The following is a 26190-nucleotide window of genomic DNA, read 5'->3' on the forward strand; positions in this document are numbered from 1 at the left end:
CATTTTGTGAATCTATGGCCTCATTAAGGGGCAGAATTTCAATATTAGGAAAATGAGAGTACCACTAAACATTTTCTCTCCTTTTTATAAAATAAGCACTGGATAAGACAATCTCTTCTGTTATTTTCATCATTTCATTTAACCTCACTTCTTGAAAAAACACACAGTGAAATTACCATGCCAACAAGTCTACAGAGTCTAAATACAGAAACGACAAACTATACTGTTATTTACGTCTTTCTCCGTATCAGCTGCTCTTTGTTATTCAGCTCAGGCCTCACCACAATAATGTAGCATTTAGGAGAAAAGATGCAACCCAGCAGCCCAGCACTGGAAGCCAAGATGGAGAAGATCTCCACAGCCACCATGTATTTTCCTCTGGTGCTCAAATATGTGGGAATAAAGGAGAACCAAACACTGCAGAAGACCAGCATGCTGAAGGTGATGAACTTGGCTTCATTGAAGCTGTCTGGCAACTTCCTGGCTAAGAAGGCCACAGTGAAGCTGATAATGGCCAGGAAGCCCATGTAGCCTAAAACAGTATAGAACATTAGAACTGACCCCTCATTACATAAGAATATAATTTCTTCAGTCATTGAGTGCATGTCCACATCTGGGAATGGGGCAGAGGTTGCCAGCCAGAGGGCACAGATTCCCACTTGAATCAAAGAGCAGGAAAGGACGATGGAGTAAGCCAGTTTTTTGCCTACCCACTTCCTGATTGTGGAATCTGGCTTGGTAGCCATGAATGCCAAAACCACTGAAATAGTCTTGGCCAAGATGCTGGAGAGGGCCACAGAGAAGACGATGCCAAAACTTGTTTGTCGGAGAAGGCAGGTTGCCTCCTTAGGAGTTCCAATGAACATCAAAGTGCAGAGGAAACACAAGAGAAGGGACACAAGGAGAATGTAAGTGAGGCTTCTGTTATTGGCTTTGACAATGGCAGTGTCCCTGTGCTTAATGAAAATGCCAAGTACCATAGCTGTGATTAGAGAGAATAAAAGCACAGAGAAAGTTGAAACAATGGCCAAAGTTTCCCCAAAGCCTAGGACGTGTGGTTTCTTGGGAATGCACTGATTCTGCTCTTCATTTGGATATTGCTCTGGAGGACATCTGGCACAGGTTTCCAATCCTGAAAAAAGGTGGTATGACAATTGGAATCAATCCAGAATATGCTTTAGCGGGTTTTTTTTTAAATCATGAGTTCCCTTACCGTAGTGTTTCCATGAGGATAAGTTTCAAAACTTCTAGTCGAAATGCTTGTGCCCTAGAAGCTTTGAAGATAAAGTTCCCAAGGAACCTTGTTCTTAGAATAAAGACCCCAATTCTTTTCCATCCTCCCTCCCCCAAAACCTTGGTTTCTTCCAGGGCAGAATGCATGTACAATTTTTATGTCTTTTTGTATCAAAACAGAGGGACGGATCTACACTCATAGTGTATATCTATAAAATGTGTTATTAAAATGTGGCAGCACAGCAGTGAGCCACCATCAATGAGAAACTGCATTAAACATTAGAGAATATTACCTAACAACAAGGAAACTAGCGCTAATACACCCCGGAACCTCACCAAAATGCTGGAGAGGGTGCACCTCCACAGGCACATACCTACACATGTGGTGGGAATGCCCCAAAATCCAACTATTCTGGACAACAGCCATACAAGAAATGTAAAATAACTAAGCAAGTATTAGAAATCACCCCAGAACTGGCCCTACTAAACATATTCCAAGACAACAATGCCCACTCACATCACAAAGAACTCATAACCCACCTACTCTCAGCAACCACAAACATCATAGTCAGACACTGGAAAGACCTGTCAGGAGTAAGCATGGACCAATTGTACCAAATAGTATGGGAAACAGCGCTACTAGAAAAATTAACCAATAAACTGAAAGTGACACCATGACAAATCGAAGAAGATACCTTCACTCTGGTGTGGCTCCCCTTTATCACATACACAGCCCAACAAGACAATGACAAGAATCCACCAAGAGCATATGAATCAATATGGCTAACCTGATCCAAAACACCCATCTACTCCCACTCACACACAAAAACAAAGTTCACCACAACCAACCACAAACAAGCAACTGCACCCTAGGCCAACCCCAATCTCTCTCACCACCAAAGGAACACATGCAAATAGCAAAGAGCACCTGCACAATCTACACTGACACAAAACCCCACACATACATTAAGCAAAATAGAAATATCTCCTCCTGACCCCACCCCCACACACCATGGCCCCCTCCACCTCTTCCCCCCTTTTCTCTTCCTAATGTAACCCTAATGTCTCAACAAATGAACTGACCTATGGAAAATGTAACTTGAAAAAAGAGACACTGCACATACCTTTGTAAACCAAGAAAACTTTAATAAAAATATATTTTTTCAAAAAAATTAGAGAATATTATATGCAGAAATGTTTAGAATGGGACGCGGGTGGTGCTGTGGGTTAAACCACAGAGCTTAGGGCTTGTGAGATGAGCGCCGCAACCCCAGAGTCAGCCACTGCACATACCTTTGTAAACCAAGAAAACTTTAATAAAAATATATTTTTTCAAAAAAAATTAGAGAATATTATATGCAGAAATGTTTAGAATGGGACACGGGTGGTGCTTAGGACTTGCCGATCAGAACGTCGGTGGTTTGAATCCCCGTGACGGGGTGAGCTCACTTTGCTCGGTCCCTGCTCCTGCCAACCTAGCAGTTCAAGAGCACGTCAAAGTGCAAGTAGATAAATAGGTACCGCTCTATCGGGAAGGTAAACGGCGTTTCCGTGCACTGGTCTGGTTCGCCAGAAGCAGCTTAGTCATGCTGGACACATGACCCTGAAGCTGTACGCCGGCTCCCTCAGCCAATAAAGTGAGACGAGCGCCGCAACCCCAGAGTCAGCCACGACTGGACCTAATCGTCAGGGGTCCCTTTACCGTTACTTGTAATGTTTAGAATATCAATGTATGTAGGTACACTGATGGAAAATCTTTACATTACAGATTACGGTCACATCCTCATGGTATGCTCTCTTGAAGGTTAAGATAATTTCTTCATAGTGGCAGCTTTTACAGAGACAGAAGGGAGATTATTCTACTACAGTGGTACCTCGGGTTACGTACTTAATTCGTTCCGGAGGTCCGTTCTTAACCTGAAACTATTCTTAACCAGAAGCACCACTTTAGCTAATGAGGCCTCTTGCTGCTGCCACGCCGCTGGAGCATAATTTCTGTTCTCATCCTGAAGCAAAGTTCTTAACCCAAGGTACTATTTCTGGGTTAGCAGAGTCCGTAACCTGAAGCGTATGTAACCCGAGGTACCACTGTATTGTTAATAAACAATATTAATTGAGATTATACAGAGCAAACCCCATTGCCTATTTGCTCAAAATTTCCTAAAATAGCTTGTATATGGTTATATGGCATCTCTCACCCTTCTCATTTGAGAACATCCCATGAGGACATGGATCACAATCATAACAACAAAACTTCTTTCCCTCCTTCTTTTTCTTCTCATAACCAGGAAGACAGTTGGCATTACATAAGGAAAGGGGTGGCACCTATCCAAAGAGACACAAAGAGGTGAATATTAAGAAAAAAGTTTAAGGGGATTCATCTAACATCAGGTGATCTATCAGTAAATTGGAGGGCCAGAAGTGTTAGCTGTAGGATCCGTATGTGCCCAGGTAGCACAAATAGTTTGAGAAAAAGTTACAGTTCGAAGCATCATGTAAACACAAGCAGATTATAATGTTCATATCTAGATTGACCATCACTGCAAACCATCAGATTTTTTAATCTAATACTACTACTGGTTATTTCTTTTGATGGAACTACTTTCTCGTGCCCTTTGCTGCAGGAATTTCACTTGATGTCCCCTTAGTCAACTTCAGGGAGTTGGGATTTGGAGGTAGTGAAATATTGTGGTTCTGCTCATATTTGGACGGTCCCTACCACTTATACCATTGGAATAAAGTGAAGATGAAGTGAAGATGGTGGGCAGATGTATTGGGGTGGTGATGGACTGGCTTTACAAAACCAGCTTCATGAAAAGCAGGGAACTACAATACAACGTGCACATAAAATAAGTTGGGACTTCTCTACAAAGTCAATGTATAGAGTCTGGTGTCATTTTACAAAAAGAAATATTTCCAATATTTTTCCAATGACCTTTTAAAAAAATATGATTTTGTAGGCAACTAATGCTTACAAGTTATGGATTGAAAAAAAATGGAAAGATTTGTTAAACTATGGCAGCCGAGATACTCTCAACATATGCAAAAGAATCTCTCCATCCTTCATATACAAGGAAATGGGAATGAGATTTATCAAATATTGGTTTAACAATCCTAAAAGCAAAAGGGATGTGGGCATTAAAGTATTGTAAATATGTTTATTACTTTGAACCTGAAATAGTCAATATCCAAATGGTACTTAAATTTACATTTTATTTATTTATTTATTTTGCACAAACAGGCATTGTTTGAGGTATAACTCAATTAAGGTAAATCTAATAAATATCTGTTGAAATTTTAAATAATATTGCCATTGAATAGAAAATCAAAAAGTTTGAAACGGGGCCATGGAACAGAAACTCAAAAAGTTTGCATCTTGTAACCAGTGACTTTCTCCTTGACCATCGGCTCCTGTCCTCCTTGGTCTGTCTATCTACCTTCTTATCTGAATCCCTCCTTCACTTACCGCCTTCCTTCCTTCCTTCCTTCCTTCCTTCCTCTGCTGCCCCCCCCCCCACTCTCCAAGTCCTTCTTGGCAGTCTGCTCACACTTATAATAGTGCCACTGGGCAATTGGGGATGCAGAACCACGCAGATCCTCTGATGACCAATGGCAGCAGCTGGATTCCTCCACTGAGGCACAGAGAGGATCATTCATGCCTTGCCCAGCAGCCCATGGAGTACATCAAGGGGCAGCTGGGCTCTTAGCCACTCTGAGCAGGGCGTGATTTTGGAGGCTCCTTCTGGGCCTGGGCCCGTGGCAGGGGCCAACCTGGCAAACAACAACATACACCCCTGCTTCTATCATTCCAACTCAACAATAGTGTCACAAGCAGTATCAAAGAAAACTCATGAAGATTACAATGTTCATTCACAATGATACAGTTAGCTTAGCATTCTATCTAATGCCACTATGTAGAGAGCTGCCTTGAACAAACAAACATGTTGGACAACACTGTCTGATAGCCACTGGTCCTTCTTGGTGTGACATGTCTTTTGTGTATATTGCTCTTTTTATGATGTGGTTCATTTGTTTATTTATTAATCAAATTATTAGTAGCAGCATTATTAATAGTGGCAGCAGCAGTTGGCAGCACTTCCCTTTTCATCTCATATGGCAAAACTACACGCTCTCCCACTTGTGTGCAGTGATTTCCTTACCTGGGTGAAGGCTCTGTGCCATTGGATTCTGTCCCCATTTATGGTGAGCTCTTTGCCAGGAGGGGCCTGGGGATCCAGCCTTCCGACTTTGACCCTGATATATGAATTATTCGGGAAAGTGACCAGGTTTGTAATATCAAAGCCAGCTGCTAATTTCCCATGTTCATTTAATGTAATTTCATCCCCAGCACTGTTGTTGAATGAGATTCTCTGCAGCAATGAGTGGAGCTAGGTGGAAAGAGAATCAGAAGGCCCATCAAATGTTGTAATAGTCTTACAAAGATAAATAGCTTTCCTAGAAGGATTTAAGTTATTTTCCTCCAGGAGTTATCCACTTCAATCAATATTTCTTTATTACTGTTGTAGACCAACATAAGTAGGGTGGGGTACTGTTATTTAAAACCTGTAAAATGTTTTGGAAAGCTAAAAAGTATTAAAACAGAAGGTACCGTATTTTTCCATGTATAAGACGATACTCGTCTTATATGCGGATAGTGAATGCAGAAGGGGGATGTGCGATTAATGGCAGCAGCAAGCAGGGGATTGGCTGTGGCTGCGGCAGTTGGGCAGATGATTGGCGGTTGCAACAAGTGGGCAGGTGGGCTGTTGGTGGCGGTGAACAGGCAGACAATTGATGGCTGTGGTGAGGTGTGTGATTGGCAGGGGCTGTGGTAAGCGATTGGCAGTGGTGGACAGGCGGGTGAGCGATTGGCAGAAGTGACCCCCCCCCCCTAAAAGCTAAACAACTTAATTTCTTAATTTTGGGTTTAAAAATATAGGGGTTGTCTTATATATGGAGCGTCTTATACATGGGAAAATACGGTATATGAAAAAGTATATAAGAAGCTAAAAGAAGCTAAAAGAAAGGTTAGGAGCATTAAATGTGTGCGGAAGAACATGAAAGATTAGTATATAAAAGACTATGGTTATCAATTTACAGAACACTTTGATATGAGTGTTCATTAAATCTGGTCTGTGGCACAGGTTAACCACTTCAGTTCATATTGGAGAGAAGCCAAATTTCAGTGGTAGGTACAGGAAGAGAGGAAAATCATGAATCAGCATAAACTTAGCAGTCAAGAGACTTCCACGAAGAAGAAGAAGAAGAAGAAGAAGAAGAAGAAGAAGAAGAAGAAGAAGAAGGAAGAAGAAGAAGAAGTAGAGTAGTTTGGAGTTGATATTCTGCCTTTCACTACCCTAAGGAGTCTCAAAGCGGTTAACAATCTCATTTCCCTTCCTCCTCACAACAAACACTCTGTGAGGTGAGTGAGGCTGAGAGATTTCAGAGAAGTGTGACTAGCTGAAGGTCACCCAGCATCTGCATGTGGAGGAGCGGGGAAGTGAACCCAGTTCACCTGATTACGAGTCCACCGCTCTTAACTGCTACACCATGCTGAAAAATATATAATAGAGGCATAAGGCTATAGACCTGCTTGTTTCAGATCACCCTTTGTAAATAATTAAGAATTGGAAGGGATTTGAGTTGATGTTCTGGAGACTGAACCCACCCTGGTCATGCTGGTCAATGATTTCTGGTGGGACAGAGGTGAAACCTGGTCCTGCTAGACCTCTCAACCTGGTTAGATAGATAGATAGATAGATAGATAGATAGATAGATGATAGATAGATAGATGATACATAGATGATAGATAGATATAGATAGATAGATAGATAGATAGATAGATAGATAGATAGATGATAGATAGATAGATAGATAGATAGATAGATAGATAGATGATAGATGATAGATGATAGATAGATAGATAGAGCTAGATAGATAGATGTAGGTTTAGAAGCTGCTAGAAATGTCTAAATTTGTTCACTTGTACTTTACTTTAATAAAATTGAATTTGTCTCCGCTCCAACCAAAACTTTGTCATTTTTGCATGGTAAAATCACAAATTTTATGGTCTGTTCTTTAGTAGACTTAAAATCCTTTGCTTCTTTTGGACTACCCCACATTTTCTTCAAAACATTGGTTTGCTACCTACAGTTATCAAAATTTTCAAAAGCTGGAGTTCCATGCTTTAGATTTTGAAAAATAGGGGGTTCTCAGTAATTAGCTAATTGGAAATCACTGGTCTAATTAAATGCCAGTTGTAAGACTGGAACAGCGCCAGTTTTTAATCTTTAAATAGCAGTGAATTTTCCAAACTATTATAAACCTTTCAAGTAGTTGCTGCTATTCTGTCACTTATGAAAGTCTGTGTAATTTAAAGTCGGCTTAGTATAATTATAGGAAATAAAATAATTTAAGGTTAATCTTTCATGTATTTATTACTTTTAATTATTTAGGTAGGTAGCCATGTTGGTCTGACGAAGTAGAAATATATATAAAAAATTATCTAGTAGCATCTTAGAGACCAACTTAGTTTGTTCTTGGTATGAGCTTTTGTTTGCATGCACGCTTCTTCAGATACACATCAGATACACTTCTTTTAACTATTAAGGGTTAAGTATTTAATTCGTTCCGGAGGTCCGTTCTTAACCTGAAACTGTTCTTAACCTGAAGCACCACTTTAGCTAATGGGGCCTCCTGCTGCCGCCACACCACTGGAGCACGATTTCTGTTCTCATCCTGAAGCAAAGTTCTTAACCTGAAGCACTATTTCTAGGTTAGCGGAGTCTGTAACCTGAAGCGTATGTAACCTGAAGCGTATGTAACCCGAAGCACCACTGTAGATGAATGCCAACTCACATTATATTATCAACACAGTGCAGAACACTGAATACTTTGCAAGGTGAACATTTTATAAGAGGAAACATTACCTGCCAAGGCTCTACATTCTGAGAAGAGAGTCTGTCTCCACCCTTTATTCTTTTGCGGATGGCTTCAGATGAGCACCTAATATGTAAGGCCTGTGCCAGAGCATAGACAGCATTATAGATACTGTAGCTGTGACTGGTCATGCTCATTTCAAAAAATGGTGCAGGAAGGCTCTCCAGCAACTCCTCTCCAGTACATGTGTTTGCTGACGCAGTAGAATTTAAAAGTGAACAACTGAATGCTTGTTCCCAGAAATCACTGATAAAACCATCTGCATCTGCCCAGGAAGGCTTTACACTCCTTAGAAAGTCTGAGAAGTCTTGAATCTCCTTGGAGTGAATCGCAAAGGAGATAGCACCATGGAACATTCGTATATTAACCTTCACCATTTTTTCAAAATAATATAATATGAAATCAGTTTGGGCTGTTGTAATCCATACTCTTCTTTCAGGTTGCTTCCTCTTAGATGGAGGCAATATCAGTTGAATTGTATTCCTTACCTCTATAGCACATGACAACCATAAAATAGATGTACTTTCTCCATATATAACAATTGCATTTGCTCTGCTTGCCATGAAAGCTGGGGACAAAATCCTTATGTCACCCAGCATATCAAATACGCTACCAGTGAAACGCATATTGTTTTCACTTTTTTCTGTGAATTCTGAACAAATTCCATTCTTGAAAAGAATTGGTTCAATGTTCTGAATGAAACGTTCTCCAGCTTCGTTATCTGGAGTGATGAGCCCGACCCATTTCCATCCAAAATGCAGAAGTAACTGGATAATTCCCTTGTACTGAAGATCTTCACTGGGGACCATGCGGTAGAAGGAAGCAACTTTGCTTCGATCATTTGTGGCTGGTTCAAATGAACCATATGAAATCTGAAAAATAAAAAAAGCCAAACCCATCCAAGTGGAAACAAGAATTCACAACACACTCATTTATCTGAATATAAATCCTTTATATCTCATATTTCCTAATCTTAGACAGGGCCGACCCCCATTTACATAGAAAATATATTGCTCATTTATTATTGCAGATATTAATTCCTATTATTATGGGAGTCATCACAGCTGCATACTTGTACACACAGATTCTCTCCAGGAACAGGAGAGCTTTTATCCTTGCACTGCCTTCAACAATACTCTAAAGTGGACCAGGAGAAAGACAAGCAATTGATCAGGATCTTTTTGTCTATAATCTTTAAAACACTTGTAGAGAGAGGTTGATGGCATTTCTACTAAGAACTCTTGTGGGAGGATCTCCTGGAAATCCTGTACATTTCATGAATATTGTACATTTTATTTTTCTTTGACCACAATAAACCATATCCTATAAAAGTAAAATACCAGCTAAAATTAAGGCAACCAATATGAAGTCCAGTAATGCAGCAGAAAACACCAAATTGGTAGCACCATATCCCTCCCCAAATGCCAGAAAAAATAACAAGAAATTTGTTTTCGATTAGCCTCTGAAAGTGTATAGTATTAAACATCACCATACATATACAGGGAGTGGATCTTATGATTCCTAGGGAGAGGGACATTGTTGTCTCAAGTTATTTATGGCTTTGTAATCCAGCTTCAAGGGGATGCAGGTGGCGCTGTGGTCTAAACCACTGAGCCTCTTGGGCTTGCAGTTCAGAAGAGTTAAAGTAAATTACCAAACCTTCAATTCCAGCATGCGCCAGGCCACCTAAATTAAGTAATTGGGTATTTGATTGATTCATATTGGAACTGATGTTATAATTTGGTATTGATACGAGGTGTATATTGGAATTTTGTATTTGAAAACTGATAAAATTATATTTTAAAATTAATGATAATATGTCCCTTTTATCAAACTGAAACTTTTTGAATAATCCTCCATTAAATATATTATATAAACTTTCTTTAGAACCTAGGTCCTTTCATGTATATTTTTGGGTACTAATATTATACACTTCCGGGCATAATTCAAAGTGTTGGTGCTGACCTTTAAAGCCCTAAATGGCCTCAGTCCAGTATACCTGAAGGAGCGTCTCCACCCCCATCATTCAGCCTGGACACTGAGGTCCAGCACCAAAGGCCTTCCCTCACTGCGAGAGGCAAAGTTACAGGGAACCAGGCAGAGGGCCTTCTTGGTATTGGCACTCGCCCTGTGGAATGCACTCCATTCATGTCAAAGAGAATAATAACTACCAGACTTTTAGAAGACATCTGAAGGCAGCCCTGTTTAGGGAAGCTTTTAATGTTTGACACACTATTGTATTTTAATATTTTGTTGGAAGCTTCCCAGAGTGGCTGGGGAATCCCAGCCAGATGGGTGGGGTAAAAATGAATTATTATTATTATTATTATTATTATTATTATTATTATTATTATTATTATTATTATTCCCCCTAAATATATCCATATATTGCAAGCTGTTTCCCTTTTCCTTTTTCCCACTTCATATTTATGCATCAACAGATTCCTAGTGGAAGGAGAAAAGAGTGAATTATAATATGAAATACCAGTTTTTCAATACACATATTCTACCTGTGGAATCTTGTAAAGACCTAAGACATCTGCCATGGATGTGGAGGTGTCAGAGCTAAGTCCCCCAATGACTCCTACTACATTTTTCTGAATGCCACATTTGTAGTTGGGGACAAAGTGATGTGATTTAAAGAGCAGATCCAGAGTGGTTCGGTAGGCCATCTTTGAATCAGAATAGCTATCATAGATGTGGAATCCAAGAGTGACATTGGACAGGATCCTGGGATTCTGATTGATCTCGTCAACAGCAAACACCAAGGCCAGGATGTGTTGGTAGAACTTTCTAATCACCCTGCAAATGAAATGCCTTAATATTTTATAGGGAATTAAAAACTACACAACACTTAGATCTGGGCGATACAACTGCCTCTATTAAATCATGTTGGATATATGGAAACGGTTTGATTCCATTAGAGTTAATGTTTGGATCTTACTTCCATCTGAACCGGATTTTTTTATATGTCTGAATACATAGATTGATAAGTGATCTTCACTTAATAACATTCGTTTTTTCTAACCATGCTGCTTTTTATCCCTAGAAACATGTACAGTTATTGAAATCATAACTACACCCTTTTGTCAGTTGTTGTCCCTAGCAAGACAAACTGGTATGAAATGAAAATAATAGAATTGGCAGTTGTCATTTTGAAAATGAAGGGATACAGGAAGCAAGGAAGGCAGACAGACGAAGGAGGGCAAGAAGCAGAGCCTATGGCCAAGGTGAAAGTCACTGGAGGAGCACAAAAAGTGACAAAAAGCAAACCTTGACAGAGCCCACGCCTCCTTCCCAAAGCCCAGTGCCTTGCTTACCAGGATTTGAGACAGCAGTCCCATGGCTCTGTGCTCAATGCGTGGCTACTTCTCGCAGAACCCTAACGCTGCCCCTGTGACTGGGGAGGTCTAGTGAGTGATCTGTGCTTCATTGGAGGATGGAGAGATACCATGTATCTTGGAGCAGGTTATGGTGTATCCCCGCTTTCTAACTACTGCTCTGAACCATAAATGAAATAGTCTTATAAAAATCTTACTGTTGGGTTTAATCTTCAAAGAAAACCAAGAGCAGTTTAGTCAGATATAAATGGAGAAAGAACAAATGAAATGATCTTCAGAGCTGTTTACTTACATTGGGTTGGGAATAAAGACCTGAGATGGGTGTTCTTGGAAGGAAATGCTGGGGAATATGTAATGGATATGAGACACTATCCCACCAATGGTAAGATCACCTTGTTCATACCACTCATGTGGAATATGCACAGGATTATTTCCGCTGCAAACAACAGTGTGCACTTGGGGCACCATATTGGGAAACAGCAGGAGAAGCAGCAGCAACAACAACATCCTCATCACAACTATCCTTCTACACCTGGAATCTCCTTTGCTTCTCTACAATATTGTAATTGTCATCAGCCTAACTTGAACAGGATGTATTTTGTGACTCTGCCAATTCTGTACTTAATGGGGCAGGTATCCACCTGCTCCTTAACTTCAACACTGCCACAAAAAAGTCATTGAATGCTATGATTTAAAATCTAACCAATACAATGAAAAGCAAAAGCTGGCCTCACCTCTCCTTAGCTTACCTTAGCTCTCTATGGAACACCGGGGTGCTTTTAATCATTTCAGATTTAATTATTTTTTCTTATTTCCCATTCAGCCTTCTGGAGCTTTTCCAGGTGAATTGATTACCATAATTTTAATAATTATAGAGAAGATAATTACTTTTGCAATGTTGTTGGACTCTGTGTTGCATCACCAGTAGGAGAACGGCCAGAGTAAACATATTTATCACACCGCAGAATCAAAAGTTAGGAAGAAACCTCCAAGGTCATCTTGTCCTATCTACTTGCTATTGCAGGACATCCAGAACTTAAAAACAAACCAAGAAAAAGAAAAACATTCTACCTGTAGACAGGCATCCATATTTCACCTAAAAACTCCTCTATCAAGGCTGGCCTCACCTCTCTTCCTTTACCGTAGGTGTCTATGGAAAACCGGGTTACTTTTAATCATTTCATTCCCCCCCCCCTTTTTCCCCATTCTGCTTTTCTGGAGCTTTTCCAGGTGTATTAATTATAATAATTATAATAATTACGGAAGAGATAATCACTTTTGCAATGTTGTTGGACTCTGTGTTGCATAACCAGTAAGAGTGTAGAGGGTGCAAAACACAACACAGATAATTACAAAATTGTATTATTTGCAGATTATATTCTTTTATTTATTACAAAACCAGAAGATACAATTCCAAAAATTATGGAGATAATAAAACCTTTGGCAGAATATCAGGATATTCTATAAATTGGACAAAATCAGAGATTTTACCAATTGGGCCAAGGTGTAGTCATAGGTATATCAGTACTCAAATCTGAATTGTTAAATTGTGTTATTAGTGTTATTGTAGTTTTTGTTGTATGTGTTTTTTGTGGTTGTTCTTTGTGTTGAAAAAATGATTAAATAAATTTTTTTTAAAAAAGGTATGAGTGTAGAAATCCAAGCATATCGACTTCCTGTTTCCGGCGGTGGGAAATGGTGAACTCCCACATGATCGGACTCCAGTCGTTCCGATAATTCAGGGCTAATATGGGGGTAATTAGCCCTGGAGCCTCCCCAGGGCAGGGGAGGGCTGTCTCGACGACCCGCTGTTTGCCCCAGATTGCCGATGTGGTAGGCGGCAGGGTCACTGGGTCATGGAGCAAGGGACGGACTGATACTCCTGCAATGCCACCCCATAGCCGGATGCATCTGTTTGGGAAAATATAAAGATTTGAAAAACAAACAGACACGCTCTGAACTGACGAAGCTGGAAAAAAACCTGCAGTATGTACAGTGTCTGGTGTAAAAGATTGAACTTCAAAGAGATCCTCATCATGATGTTTGGAATCTGGAGGGGCTTGATTTGAAATGCCTGTTAAAGACGAAAATAAAGAACAAAATGGCGCCTACTACGCAGTTATGGAATATCTGAAATACCTCCCTGATTAAGAGAAACAGGAGCTAAGCGATGGCTGGTTATAACGATTGAAGACAATATTAAATATGCAACTGTTTGCAAAAAGAATTTTTTTCATTATGAGTGAGAGAAAAGGCTAAATGGATGTCTAACAGCCCCCCTCCAGGACCTGGAGGGGGGACTCGGTGGATTCCAAAGGCTAATTGATCGTCATGTCTGATATATGGCTACATAGCAAGCAGTTTGCTTAAGAATAAATCAACAAGGAGTCTTTGAAGGAGGTTTCCCCCCCGTTTCTCTGATAACAGCTGGACGGGAAAGACTAACGATTTGGGAGTTGCCAAAACAATCATCTTTAAAGAGCTGGACAGAAGCCTGGAATGGAGGCAATTAGATGAATTAGATGAAGCGGCGTGATCGAAAAACAAAAACAGTTGAAAGAGTACAACACACTGGCAAATCTGCACTCCATGAGAAAAAAAGCATTTATCTTCTGATATGATTGAGGGTCACAGAGCCAGAGACAAACATGGAGGATAAAATCACAATACGGAATTATGAAAACATTGATGACAAGATGCAGGACTATGATGTTGAAAACACATTGGAAATCAGACCATGGGAAGTCAAAAAAAATTAAGATTACAATTTGGAAGACAATTGGACTTTTGTATTTTAGTTTTTTATTTTTATTGGATTGATTTGATATGTTAATTAGATGTTCTTATTGGAAAAGTAATAAACACTTTAAAAGGGGGGGGGGGGGAGAAATCCAAGCTTATCCTGAGAGTTATCAAATTGGCTAGAGGTGTCTTTTTGTGTGTAGAATTTCTAGTGGAGTGCACATGTGATTTTCACTTTGGAGCACTTTTAAATGTTCTGCTTCAACATATTATGAAGAATGTAAATGAATACATACATACTTGTAGGGGCTTCAAAATGGATCACACGAAACATGACCCATGGTTTAAGAGAACTACTGTTGCCATGAAATTGTCACTTTCCATTCATTTCTGAAAATAATCAGTACATGTCGGGGAATGGTTGGGTTGATAATGAACATAGAGTCATTTCTTGATTGGCTTCCTTGAGGTGTGATGACACAAGCTGCAAACTGAATCTTGAGAGTGGCAGTGGGCAAGAAATCTTTGGTTGTTTCTACTGGATTCTTACCTTGTTCTTCATCCTTATCTAAAAATAAAGTGAGTATCTTTATTGCCTGACTCCCTCCATTTACCTAGCCTTACTTTGTGAAGTTTGGTTGCTAGTGCAGTTAGGCATGTAGTGAAGACAAAGTATCTCGGATCCAACCTGTTGCAATTCATGGCTGTCTCACATGAACTTGATAGATGCCCAGCTCACCCAAAATAGGGACAATTTGGCTCAGGGCATGGTCAAATCTCGTGCACAGCCCTGCTAGATAGACTAATGGAATCAGCAAAAGGCAGCTTCTCAAGTTTTTGCACTGCTTTTCTTCTCTTCACTCTGCGCCCCATCATCTCCTCAGGAGAGGTTCAGGGCCTCTTGGGAAGATATGGGAGGTCAACCCTTTGGATGCAGGAGAAGAAGAGTAGGAGACGAGTAGGGTTTCAAGCTGTTTGAGTTCATCTATAGTTTCTTTCATACACACAATCCCAGTTCATTTACACCGCACAAGCAACCACGCTGGATTTCAAGACCATAATTGATAAGAGAATCTCTTCTGTTATTTTGATCGTTCCAGGTAACTTCCTTTCCTAAAAATTACAGTGAAATTACCATGCCAACAAGTCTACAGAGTGTAAATACAGAAATGACAGACTATACTGTTATTTACATCTTTCTCCGTATCAGCTGCTCTCTGTTATTCAGCTCAGGCCTCACCACAATAATGTAGCATTTAGGGGAAAAGATGCAACCCAGCAGCCCAGCACTGGAAGCCAAGATGGAGAAGATCTCCACAGCCACCATGTATTTTCCTCTGGTGCTCAAGTATGTAGGAATAAAGGTGAACCAAACACTGCAGAAGACCAGCATGCTGAAGGTGATGAACTTGGCTTCATTGAAGCTGTCTGGCAACTTCCTGGCTAAGAAGGCCACAGTGAAGCTGATAATGGCCAGGAAGCCCATGTAGCCTAAAACACCATAGAACATGAGAACTGACCCCTCATTACATAAGAATATAATTTCTTCACTGCTTGAGTGCATGTCCACATCTGGGAATGGGGCAGAGGTTGCCAGCCAGAAGGCACAGATTCCCACTTGAATCACAGAGCAGGAAAGGACAATGGAATAAGCCAGTTTTTTGCCTACCCACTTCCTGATTGTGGAATCTGGCTTGGTAGCCATGAATGCCAAAACCACTGAAATAGTCTTGGCCAAGATGCTAGAGAGGGCCACAGAGAAGACAATGCCAAAAGCCGTTTGTCGGAGTGGGCAGGTTGCCTTATTAGGCATTCCAATGAACATCAAGGAGCACAGGAAACACAAGAGGAGGGAGATGAGGAGAATGTAAGTGAGGCTTCTGTTATTGGCTTTGACAATGGCTGTGTCCCGGTGCTTAATGAAAATGCCAAGTACCATAGCTGTGATCAGAGAGAATAAAAGTGCAGAAAAAGTTGAAACAATGGCTAAGGTTTCACCAAAGGCTAGAACGTTAGGTTTCTTGGGAATGCACTCATTCTGCTCTTGATTTGGATATTGATGCGAAGGACATCTGGCACAGATTTCCAACCCTGAAAAAAGGTGGTATGACAATTGAAAATCATCCAGAATATGCTTATGAGAGTTTTTTTTAAAAAAGTCCTCTTACCATTGTGTTTTCGTGAGGAAAAGTTTCAAAACTTCTATTTGAAATGCTTCTGGCCTAGAAGCTTTGAAGATAAAGTCTCCAAAGAACCTTGTTCTTAGAGAAAACGCCACCAATTATTTTCCATCCTCCCTCCCCCAAAACCTTGGTTTCTTTCAGGGCAGAATGCATGTACAAATATTATGTCTTGGTGCATCAAAACAGACCTGGTGGACCTACACTCATGGTTTCTAACTTTAAAATATGTTATTAAAATGTGGCAACACAGAAGTGAACCCCTGGCAATTGGAAACTTAATCAAACATTATAAAACATTATATGCAATAATGTTTAGAAGATCAATGTACATAGATACAGTGTTGGAAAATTATAGATTAATCTCAGTTCCTTCACTCTTGAAGGTTAAGATAATTTATTCATAATTTATTGATAGCATTTACTCAGAATGAAGATTATTCTACTATTGTTACTATACAGAGCAAACCCCATTGCCAATTTGCTCATAATATGCTAAAATAGCTTGAATATGGTGATATGGCATCTCTCACCCTTCTCATTTGAGAACATCCCATGAGGACATGGATCACAATCATAACAACAGAACTTCTTCCCCTCCTTCTTTTTCTTCTCATAACCAGGAAGGCAGTTGGCATTACATAAGGAAAGGGGTGGCACCTACCCAAAGATACGTGAAGAGGTCAATATTAAGAAAATGTTTTAGGGGATTCATCTAATATCAGGTGATCTCCCATTAATAGTAGGATCCATATGTGCCCAGGTGGCACAAATAGTGGGAGAAAATGTTACAGTTTGAAGCATCATGGAAACACAAGCAGATTATAATGTTCATACCTAGATTGACCATTCATGCAACCATCAGATATTGTGATCTAATACTACTACTGGCTATTTCTTTTGATCGAACTACATCCTCATGCCCTTTGCTGCAGGAATTTCACTTGATGTCCCCTTAGTCAACTTCAGGGAGTTGGCGTTTGGAGTTAGTGAAATATTGTAGTTCTGCTCCTATTTGGATGCTCCCTACCACTTATACCATTGGAATATGGTGAAGATGAAGTGAAGATGGTGGGCAGATGTATTGGGGTGGTGATGGACTGGCTTTAGAAAACCAACTTCATGAAATGGAGGGAACTGCAATACAATGCGCACATAAAATAAATTGGAACTTTTTGTTCTCTACAAAAACAATTCATAAAGTCTGGTGTCATTTTTCAAAAATGAATATTTCCAACATTTCCCTCCCTATGTCTTATTTTTTAATATATGATTTTTTAGGCAACTACTTCTGAAAAGTTATGGATGAAGGAATTGGAAAAATATGTCGAACTATAGCAGCAAAGATCTTTTTAATACTCTCAATATATGCAAAATAACCTCTTCATCCTTCATATACAGTGGTGCCTCGCAAGACGAAATTAATTCGTTCCGCAAGTTTTTTCTTCTTGCGAGTTTTTCGTCTTGCGAAGCACGGTTTCCCATAGGAATGCATTGAAAATCAATTAATGCGTTCCTAGGGAAACCGCTTGCCAGGCTGGCGGTGCGGAGAAGGGCTTTTCTCCCCACCGCAAGCCTTCAGCACAGGTACGGGAACAGAGGGGAAGGCACGCAGCGCTTTCCCTCTGTTCCCGGGGCTTGCGTGGGAGGAGGGTTTTTCCTCCCCACCGCCAACATTCAGAACAGCATTCTGAATGTTGGCGGTGGGAAGGAAAACCCTTCTCCCACCCCAAGTCTTCAGGACAGCCATCCGAAGGCTGGCGCGGGGAGAAGGTCTCTCCGCCCCCCCCCCACGCCAGGCTTCGGTGCATCCTTCAGAGGCTGCTGCCATAGTCACGCGTCACTTCTCCAGCTGGGAGAGGGTCGCGGGGCTATGGCTTCTTTAGCCCCGCGCGCGCTCTCCCGGCTGGAGAGGTGACGCTCGGCTATGGAGGCTCCTGCCATAGGCGCGCGTCACCTGGGAGAGGGTCGCGGGGGGCTGCTTTAGCCCCGCGCGCGCTCTCCCGGCTGGAGAGGTGACGGGCGCCTATGGAGGTTCCTGCCATAGGCGCGCGTCACTTCTCCAGCTGGGAGAGGGTCGCGGGGGGCTGGTTTAGCCCCGCGCGCGCTCTCCCGGCTGGAGAGGTGACGGGCGCCTATGGAGGCTCCTGCCATAGGCACGCGTCACTTCTCCAGCTGGGAGAGGGTCGCGGGGGGCTGGTTTAGCCCCCCGCGCGCTCTCCCGGCTGGAGAGGTGACGGGCACCTATGGAGGTTCCTGCCATAGGCGTGCGTCACATCTCCAGCTGGGAGAGGGTCGCGGGGGGCTGGTTTAGCCCCGCACGCGCTCTCCCGGCTAGAGAGGTGACGGGCGCCTATGGAGGCTCCTGCCATAGGCGCGCGTCACTTCTGCAGCCGGGAGAGGGTCGCGGGGGGCTGGTTTAGCCCCGCGCGCGCTCTCCCGGCTGGAGAGGTGACGGGCGCCTATGGAGGTTCCTGCCATAGGCGCGCGTCACTTCTGCAGCCGGGAGAGGGTCGCGGGGGGCTGGTTTAGCCCCGCGCGCGCTCTCCCGGCTGGAGAGGTGACGGGCGCCTATGGAGGCTCCTGCCATAGGCGCGCGTCACTTCTCCAGCTGGGAGAGGGTCGCGGGGGGCTGGTTTAGCCCCGTGCGCGCTCTCCCGGCTGGAGAGGTGACGGGCGCCTATGGAGGTTCCTGCCATAGGCGCGCGTCACATCTCCAGCCGGGAGAGGGTCGCGGGGGGTTTCTTTAGCCCCGCGTGCGCTCTCCCGGCTGGAGAGGTGACGGGCGCCTATGGAGGCTCCTGCCATAGGCGCGCGTCACTTCTCCAGCCGGGAGAGGGTCGCGGGGGGCTGGTTTAGCCCCGCGACCCTCTCCCGGCTGGAGAGGTGACGGGCGCCTATGGAGGCTCCTGCCATAGGCGCGCGTCACTTCTCCAGCCGGGAGAGGGTCGCGGGGGGCTGGTTTAGCCCCGCGTGCGCTCTCCCGGCTGGAGAGGTGACGGGCGCCTATGGAGGTTGCTTCGCCGCCAGGCTTCGGAGGAGGTCCGAGGACAGTGGGGAAGACGCGCTGCGCTTCCCCGCTGTCCCGGAGATTTCCCTATGGGCTTTCGTCTTGCGAAGCAAGCCCATAGGGAAATTCGTTTTGCGAAGCGCCTCCAAAACGGAAAACCCTTTCATCTAGCAGGTTTTCCGTCTTGCGAGGCGTTCGTCTTGCGGGGTACCACTGTACAAGCAAATGGGAATGGGAGTTAGCAAATATTGGGTTAACAATCCTGAAAGCAAAATGGATGTGGGCATTAAAATATTCCAGAAATGTTTATTAGTGTGAACCTGAAAGAGAACTATCTTAAGTCAATATTGCAATGCTACTTAACTTTACACAGAATTTATTTATTTATTTATTTATTTATTTATTTATTTATTTATTTATTTATTTGACAGAAACAGGCATTGTTTGAGGTACAATGGATTTAAGACAGAGCTAATAAATATATTTTGAAATTTAACATAATAATGCCATTCTAGACTGATGCACTGAAGGTTTCTCCTTCGTAAGTCAGCTGTGGTTGAGCTTTTCCCTGTGATGTTTTCCTTTACCAATATATATTCGCAAAGCTGGAGCAATTATGTTGCTACACTTAGTTCCAGTAAAACTGAGATCTGCTTGTGAGGATACTGATGCCTTCAATGCAGATGTGTACCTAGGCTCCCCTGTGCCCTTGGCAAGGAGATATATCAGTGCCTCCAAAGTCATGAGGGATCATGGAACAGAAAATTGAAAAGTTTCCATCTTGTCACCAAAACTTTTTCCTTGGCCATCAGTTCTGCCTCATGCCCTCTTTGGTCTGTCTGTCTGCCTGCCTTCCTTCCTGCATCCACCCTTCACCCATCACCTTCCTTCCTTCCTTCCTTCCTTCCTTCCTTCCTTCCTTCCTTCCTTCCTTCCTTCCTTCCTTCCTTCCTTCTCTTCCCACTCTCAATCTCCCTCTCTTTTCTTCCATCCAAGCCCTGCTTGGCGCTCTGTTCAAATTTATAATAGTGCCAGAGGCCCACCGGAGATGCGGAACCACACAGCTGCTCTGATGGCCAATGCCAGCAGCTGGATAAACCCACCAAGAAACTGAGATGAGCCTGTATGCCTTGCCCAGCAACCCATGAAGCCTATGGAGAACATGAATGGACCACTGGGCTCCTAGCATGATTTTTGGGGAGGGTCCCCATGGGCCTGGGCCCATGGCAGGGGTCAACCTGACAAACACCTCCTTACACCCCTGCCTCTATCATTCCAACTCAACAATAGTGCCGCAAGCGGTATCAAAAAAAACTATCTCATTCTATCTCATGCTACTAACTGGAGAGCTGCCTTGGACAAACAAGCATGTTGGACATGTTGTCTGATAGCCATTGGTCCTTCTTGGTGTGACATGTCTTCTGTGCATATTGCTCTTTTTATGGTGTGGTTCATTTGTTTAGTTATAAAAAGAACTATTAGTAGCAGCATTATTAATAGTGGCAGCAGAAGTTGGGCAGCACTTCCCTTTTCACCTCATGTGGCAAAATTACACGCTCTCCCACTTGTGTGCAGTGATTTCCTTACCTGAGTGAAGTCTCTGTGCCATTGGATTCTGTCCCCGTTAATGGTGAGCTCTTTGCCAGCAGAGGCCTGGGGATCCAGCCTTCCGACTTTGACCCTGATATATGAATTATTTGGGAAAGTGACCAGGTTTGTAATATCAAAGCCAGCTGCTAATTCTCCATGTTCATTTAATGTGATTTCATCCCCAGCACTGTTGTTGAATGAGATCCTCTGCAGCAATGAGTGGAGCTAGGTGGAAAGAGAATCGGAAGAAATAGAAAATATTGTAATTGACTTATAATGATAAATAGCTTTCCTAGAAGGATTTAAGTTATTTTCCTCCAGGAGTTCACCACTTCAATTAGCAATGGAGAGAATCCAAATTTTAGTAGGGGATACAGGAAGAGAGGGATATCATGAATTAGCATAAACTCAGCAGCCAAGAGACCTCCAGGAAGATACATAATGGAGGCATAAACCTTTAGGCCTGCTAATTTCAGATCACCCTTTGTAAATTATTAAGAAATGGAAAGGATTTGAGTTGATGTGCAGGACACTGAATCAACCCTGGTCATGCTGGTCAATCATCTCTGGTGGGCCTGGGACAGAGGCAAAAGCTGTTTCCTGTTCCTGCTAGATCTCTCAGCTGCTTTTGATACTGTCAACCATGCTATCCTCCTGGAGCATCTTGGAGTGCTGGGAGCTGGAAGCACTGTTATGCAGTGGTTCTACTCCTTCCTCCTGGGTCATGTCCAGAAAGTAGTAGTGGGGGATGAGTGTTTGGACCCCTGTGAACTCATTTGTGGGGTGCCTTAGGCTTCTGTCGTCTCTCCTATGCTTTCCAGATATATTTGAAACTGCTGGAAGAAATCATTGAAGGCTTGTGCTGGGTGTTCACCAAAATGTGTATGATACTCAGCTCCACCACCTAGCATTTAATTCATAACCCGTGAAGGCAGTGAACATCCTGTTAGGGTGTCTGAAGACAGTTAGGGGGTGGGTGGTGGCTAATGGATTGAGATTCAATCCCAACAAGACAGAAGTAGTGTTTCTGGGGGACAGGGGGCAGGTAGGTGTGGGGAATTCCTTAAGCCCTGTGGCCTTAAAGGACCAGGTGTGCAGCCTGGGAGCCATTTTGGACTCACAGATGTTTATGAAGGTCCAGGTCAATTCTGTGTCCAGGGCAGCTTTCTACCAGCTCTATCTGGTATTCCAGCTGAGACCCTACCTGCCTGTGCACTGTCTCGCCAGAGTGGAACATTCTCTGGTTATCTCCTGCTTGGAATACTACAATGCACTTTATGTGGGGCTACCTTTGAAGTTGACTCAGAAACTAAAACTAATCCAAAACACAGCTGCCAGACTGTTGACTGGGAAGACTGTTTCCTAGTTCTGCTGGATCTCTCAGCGGCTTTTGATACCATTGACTATAACATCCTTCTGGACTGTCTAGAGGGGCTGGGAGCAGGGGGCACTGGTGGTTCTGCTCCTTTCTCCTGGGCCGTGTCCAGAAAGTGGTGGTGGTGGGTGAGTGTTCAGACCCCTGGGCTCTCACTTGTGGGTTGCCATAGGGTTCCGTTCTCTCCCTCATGCTTTTAAACATCTATATGAAGCCCCTGGGAGAGATCATCAGGGGGTTTGGGTTGGGTGTCACACAGCTGCTAGACTGGTGACTGTGAGTGGCTGCCAGGACCATATAACATGGGTCTGAAAGGAACTCCATTGGCTCCAGTATGATTCCAAGCAAAATGCAAGTGTTGATGCTGACCTTTATAGCCCTTAAGCGTCTTTGCTCCTGTATATCTGTAGGAGCATCCACACCCCAATCATCCAGCCCCGACACTGAATGCAAAAAGTGAGGTTACAGGGATCCAGGCAGAGGGCTTTCTTGATACCCACACCTGCCCTTTGGAAAACCCACCCATCAGATGTCTAGGAAATGAACAACAATCTGACTCTTAGAATACATTTGAAGGCAGCCCTGTATGGGGATGTTTATAAAACTTTTTTATAAACGTTTCATATCTTGTTCTGTTTTAATTTGTTGGAAACTTCCCATAGTGGCTGGGATACCGTAATTAGATGAGCGACATAATAATAATAATAATAATAATAATAATAATAATAATAATAATAATAATAATAATGTTTTATATTTTGGAATCCCTGCATTGCATTGAACACTGTAAAATGGCATCATTTTCCTTTGTAGTCAAACAGCATGGCTCTGTTTGCTCGAGTTACCATAGAAACCAGACATTCTCATTAGTGCACAATACTGAACACTTTGCAAGGTGAACACTTTATAAGAGGAAGCACTACCTGCCAAGGCTCTACATTCTGAGAAGAGAGTCTGTCTCCACCCTTTATCCTTTTGCGGATGGCTTCAGAGGAGTACCTAATATGTAAGGTGTGTGCCAGAGCATAGACAGCATTATAGATACTGTAGCTGTGGCCGGTCATGCTCATTTCAAAAAATGGTGTAGGAAGGCTCTCCAGCATCTCCTCTCCAGTACATGTACCCATAATGAGTGCTAATGCAGTGGAATTTGAAAGTGAACAACTGAATGCTTGTTCCCAGAAATCCTTGATAAAACCATCTGCATCTGCCCAGGAAGGCTTTACACTCCTCAGAAAGTCTGAGAAGTCTTGAACATCCTTGGATTGAATTGCAAAGGAGATAGCACCATGGAACATTTGTATATTAACCTCCCCATTTTTTTCAAAACGGTCTAATATGAAATCAATTTGGGCGGTTGTAATCCATACTTTTCTTTCAGATTGCTTCCTCTTAGATGGAGGCAACATCAGCTGAAATATATTTCTTATCCCTATAGAAGATAACAGCCATAAAATAGATGTACTTTCTCCATATATAACAACCGTATTTGCTCTGCTTCTCAGAAAAGCAGTGGACAAAATCCTTGTGTTACCCAAATCAAATATGTTACCAGTAAAATGCAGGTGGTATTCAAATTTTTCTGTGAATTCTGAACAGATTCCATTCTTTAAAAGCATTGGTTCAATGATCTGTAAGAAATGCTCTCCAGCTTCATTATCTGGAGTGATGAGCCCGACCCATTTCCACCCAAAATGCAGAAGTAACTGGATAATTCCCTTGTACTGAAGATCTTCACTGGGGACCATGCGATAAAAGGAAGCAACTTTGATTTGATCATTTGTGGCTGGTTCAAATGAACCATATGAAATCTGAAAAAATAAAAAAGCCAAATCTTTCCAAGTGGAATCAAGAATTCACAACGCACCCATTTATGCTTTCAGGAATGATGTAATGTGAACCCATTAAGGTGCCCCATTTATAATATTGGAACATTTCAAACAATCTTCCATTAAATATAATATACACACATTAATATACACACATATTAAAATAAATTATCAAACCTTCAATTCTAGCATGTGTTGGGTCACCTAAATTAAATAATTGGGTATTTGATTGATTGATATTGGAACTGATATTATGATTTGGTATTGATACAATGAGGCGTATATTGGAATTTTGTAACTGAAAACTGCTAAAATTATTTTTTAAAATAATAATAATAATGTGCCCCATTTATCAAAATGAAACTTTTTGAACAATCCTCCATTAACAATATGATATAAATTGTCTTTAGACCTTATGTCCTTTTATGTAAATTGTTGGGTACTAATATTATACCCCCCAAATATATCCATATACTGCAACCCATTTCCCTTTTTCATTTTGCCACTTCATATTTACGCATCAACAGATTCCTAGTGGGAGGAGAAAAGAGTGAACTACGGCATGAAAAAGCCATTTTTCAATACCTATATTCTACCTGTGGAATCTTGTAAAGACCTAAGACATCTGCCATGGATGAGGAGGTGTCAGAGCTAAGTCCCCCAATGACTCCTCCTACGTTTTTCTGAATGCCACACATGTAGTTGGGGACAAAGTGATGTGATTTAAAGAGCAGATCCAGAGTGTTTCGGTAGGCCATCTTTAAATCAAAATAGCTATCATAGATGTGGAATCCAAGAGTGACGTTGGGCAAGATCTTGGGATTCTCATTGATCTCATCAACAGCAAACACCAAGGCCAGGATGTGTTGGTAGAACTTTCTCATAACCCTGCAAAGAAAGTGCCTTTCCATTTTATAGGGAATTAAACAGTGCACGACACTTAGATCTGAGGGATACAACTGCCTCAATTAAATCATGTTGGAAATATGGAAATGGTTTTGTTCCTTTAGAGTTAATGTTTGAATCTCTCTTCCACCCGAATCAATTTTTTTATTTGTCTGAACATGAAGATTGAGAAGTGATCTTCACTTAATAACATTCTGTTTTTCTAACCATGTTGCTTTTTATTACTAGTAACATGTACAGTTATTGAAATCATTACAGCGCCACTTCATCGGTTGTTGTCCCTAGCAACACAAACTGGTATGAAATGAAGATAATGGAATTGGCAGCTGCCATTTTGAGTATGAAGAATGCCGATTGACTAAATGGCTCTCATCCTATTATTGTTATGTGCACTTGAAGCTTGTCCCTGATTGTTTTCAATGTGCTTTAGACATGACTTCAGTTATATATAAGCCTTCACCAAAGCAGCACAAGCTGGGTTTCATAGGTCTCAGTTATCCCTTTGCATACTCATGAAAGTAAATAGGAGGGCCAGAAGTGTTAGCTGTAGGATCCGTATGTGCCCAGGTAGCACAAATAGTGGGAGAAAATGTTACTGTTCGAAGCATCATGGAAATAGCTCCTAGATAATAGTTGGCCAAGAAAAGAAAAATTGGACCCCATATCTCCATAATGAAAGCCTGCCATGCTAAATTACTGTGGGCAGGAGGATCATGGCTAGAGAGCAAGTGCTGGTGACCTGAAACTGAATGAGCTCAAACATGGCTGAGGTTTCATTTCTGCACCTGGAAAGTGGAAGGGAAAGGGCTGTGGTGAAGACAGCTTACTTCTTCACCACAATTGTGTACACAACTAGCTGCATGGAAGAGCTTTTCAATGTTGAATACAGGTTTGTTATCTGGCCAAGAACACATTTCTCTTATAACATTAGCAGCCTGCTATTATAACTTTAGAAACTTTTTAGGGATGTAATCAATCAGATTTGAAGTTGCATGCCATGATTGAAGCAAGTCAAATGGTATGCAGTGCACTCTCTGTTCCATCT

General features: G+C 42.1%; 3 protein-coding genes across 3 annotated transcripts; all 3 read right to left on the minus strand.

Annotated features, from left to right (window-relative positions):
- Positions 1 to 230: 230 nt before the first annotated feature.
- Positions 231 to 8981, minus strand: LOC144325280 (vomeronasal type-2 receptor 26-like). Its single transcript, XM_077918027.1, has 4 exons — positions 8163 to 8981; positions 5394 to 5621; positions 3432 to 3558; positions 231 to 1132 (listed from the first exon to the last, which is right to left on the minus strand). Exons 1-4 carry the CDS (start codon positions 8979 to 8981, stop codon positions 231 to 233), a joined length of 2076 nt encoding a protein of 691 aa, XP_077774153.1.
- A 1683-nt stretch (positions 8982 to 10664) lies between these two features.
- LOC144325281 (vomeronasal type-2 receptor 26-like) lies at positions 10665 to 12020 on the minus strand. Its single transcript, XM_077918028.1, has 2 exons — positions 11806 to 12020; positions 10665 to 10974 (listed from the first exon to the last, which is right to left on the minus strand). The coding sequence occupies exons 1-2, from the start codon at positions 12018 to 12020 to the stop codon at positions 10665 to 10667; spliced, it is 525 nt and encodes a 174-aa protein (XP_077774154.1).
- Positions 12021 to 15444: 3424 nt separating this feature from the next.
- LOC114583433 (vomeronasal type-2 receptor 26-like) lies at positions 15445 to 24158 on the minus strand. Its single transcript, XM_077918030.1, has 4 exons — positions 23334 to 24158; positions 21033 to 21260; positions 16969 to 17095; positions 15445 to 16346 (listed from the first exon to the last, which is right to left on the minus strand). Exons 1-4 carry the CDS (start codon positions 24156 to 24158, stop codon positions 15445 to 15447), a joined length of 2082 nt encoding a protein of 693 aa, XP_077774156.1.
- Positions 24159 to 26190: the final 2032 nt, after the last annotated feature.

The sequence above is a fragment of the Podarcis muralis genome, chromosome 13, assembly GCF_964188315.1.
Source record: "Podarcis muralis chromosome 13, rPodMur119.hap1.1, whole genome shotgun sequence".
NCBI classification, from domain to species: Eukaryota; Metazoa; Chordata; class Lepidosauria; order Squamata; family Lacertidae; genus Podarcis; species Podarcis muralis.

Coding starts and splice junctions, on each gene's coding strand:
- LOC144325280 (XM_077918027.1), bottom strand. CDS start 8,981: ATGGTCCCCAGTGAAGATCTTCAGTACAAGGGAATTATCCAGTTACTT. Junction 3,559..5,393: donor GGCACAGAGCCTTCACCCAG/GTAAGGAAATCA, acceptor CTCTTTGGATAG/GTGCCACCCCTTTCCTTATG. Junction 1,133..3,431: donor GATGTTCTCAAATGAGAAGG/GTGAGAGATGCC, acceptor ACCTTTTTTCAG/GATTGGAAACCTGTGCCAGA.
- LOC144325281 (XM_077918028.1), bottom strand. CDS start 12,020: ATGTTGTTGTTGCTGCTGCTTCTCCTGCTGTTTCCCAATATGGTGCCC. Junction 10,975..11,805: donor GTCTTTATTCCCAACCCAAT/GTAAGTAAACAG, acceptor TTTCATTTGCAG/GGTGATTAGAAAGTTCTACC.
- LOC114583433 (XM_077918030.1), bottom strand. CDS start 24,158: ATGGTCCCCAGTGAAGATCTTCAGTACAAGGGAATTATCCAGTTACTT. Junction 21,261..23,333: donor AGAATGTAGAGCCTTGGCAG/GTAGTGCTTCCT, acceptor CTTTCCACCTAG/CTCCACTCATTGCTGCAGAG. Junction 16,347..16,968: donor GATGTTCTCAAATGAGAAGG/GTGAGAGATGCC, acceptor ACCTTTTTTCAG/GGTTGGAAATCTGTGCCAGA.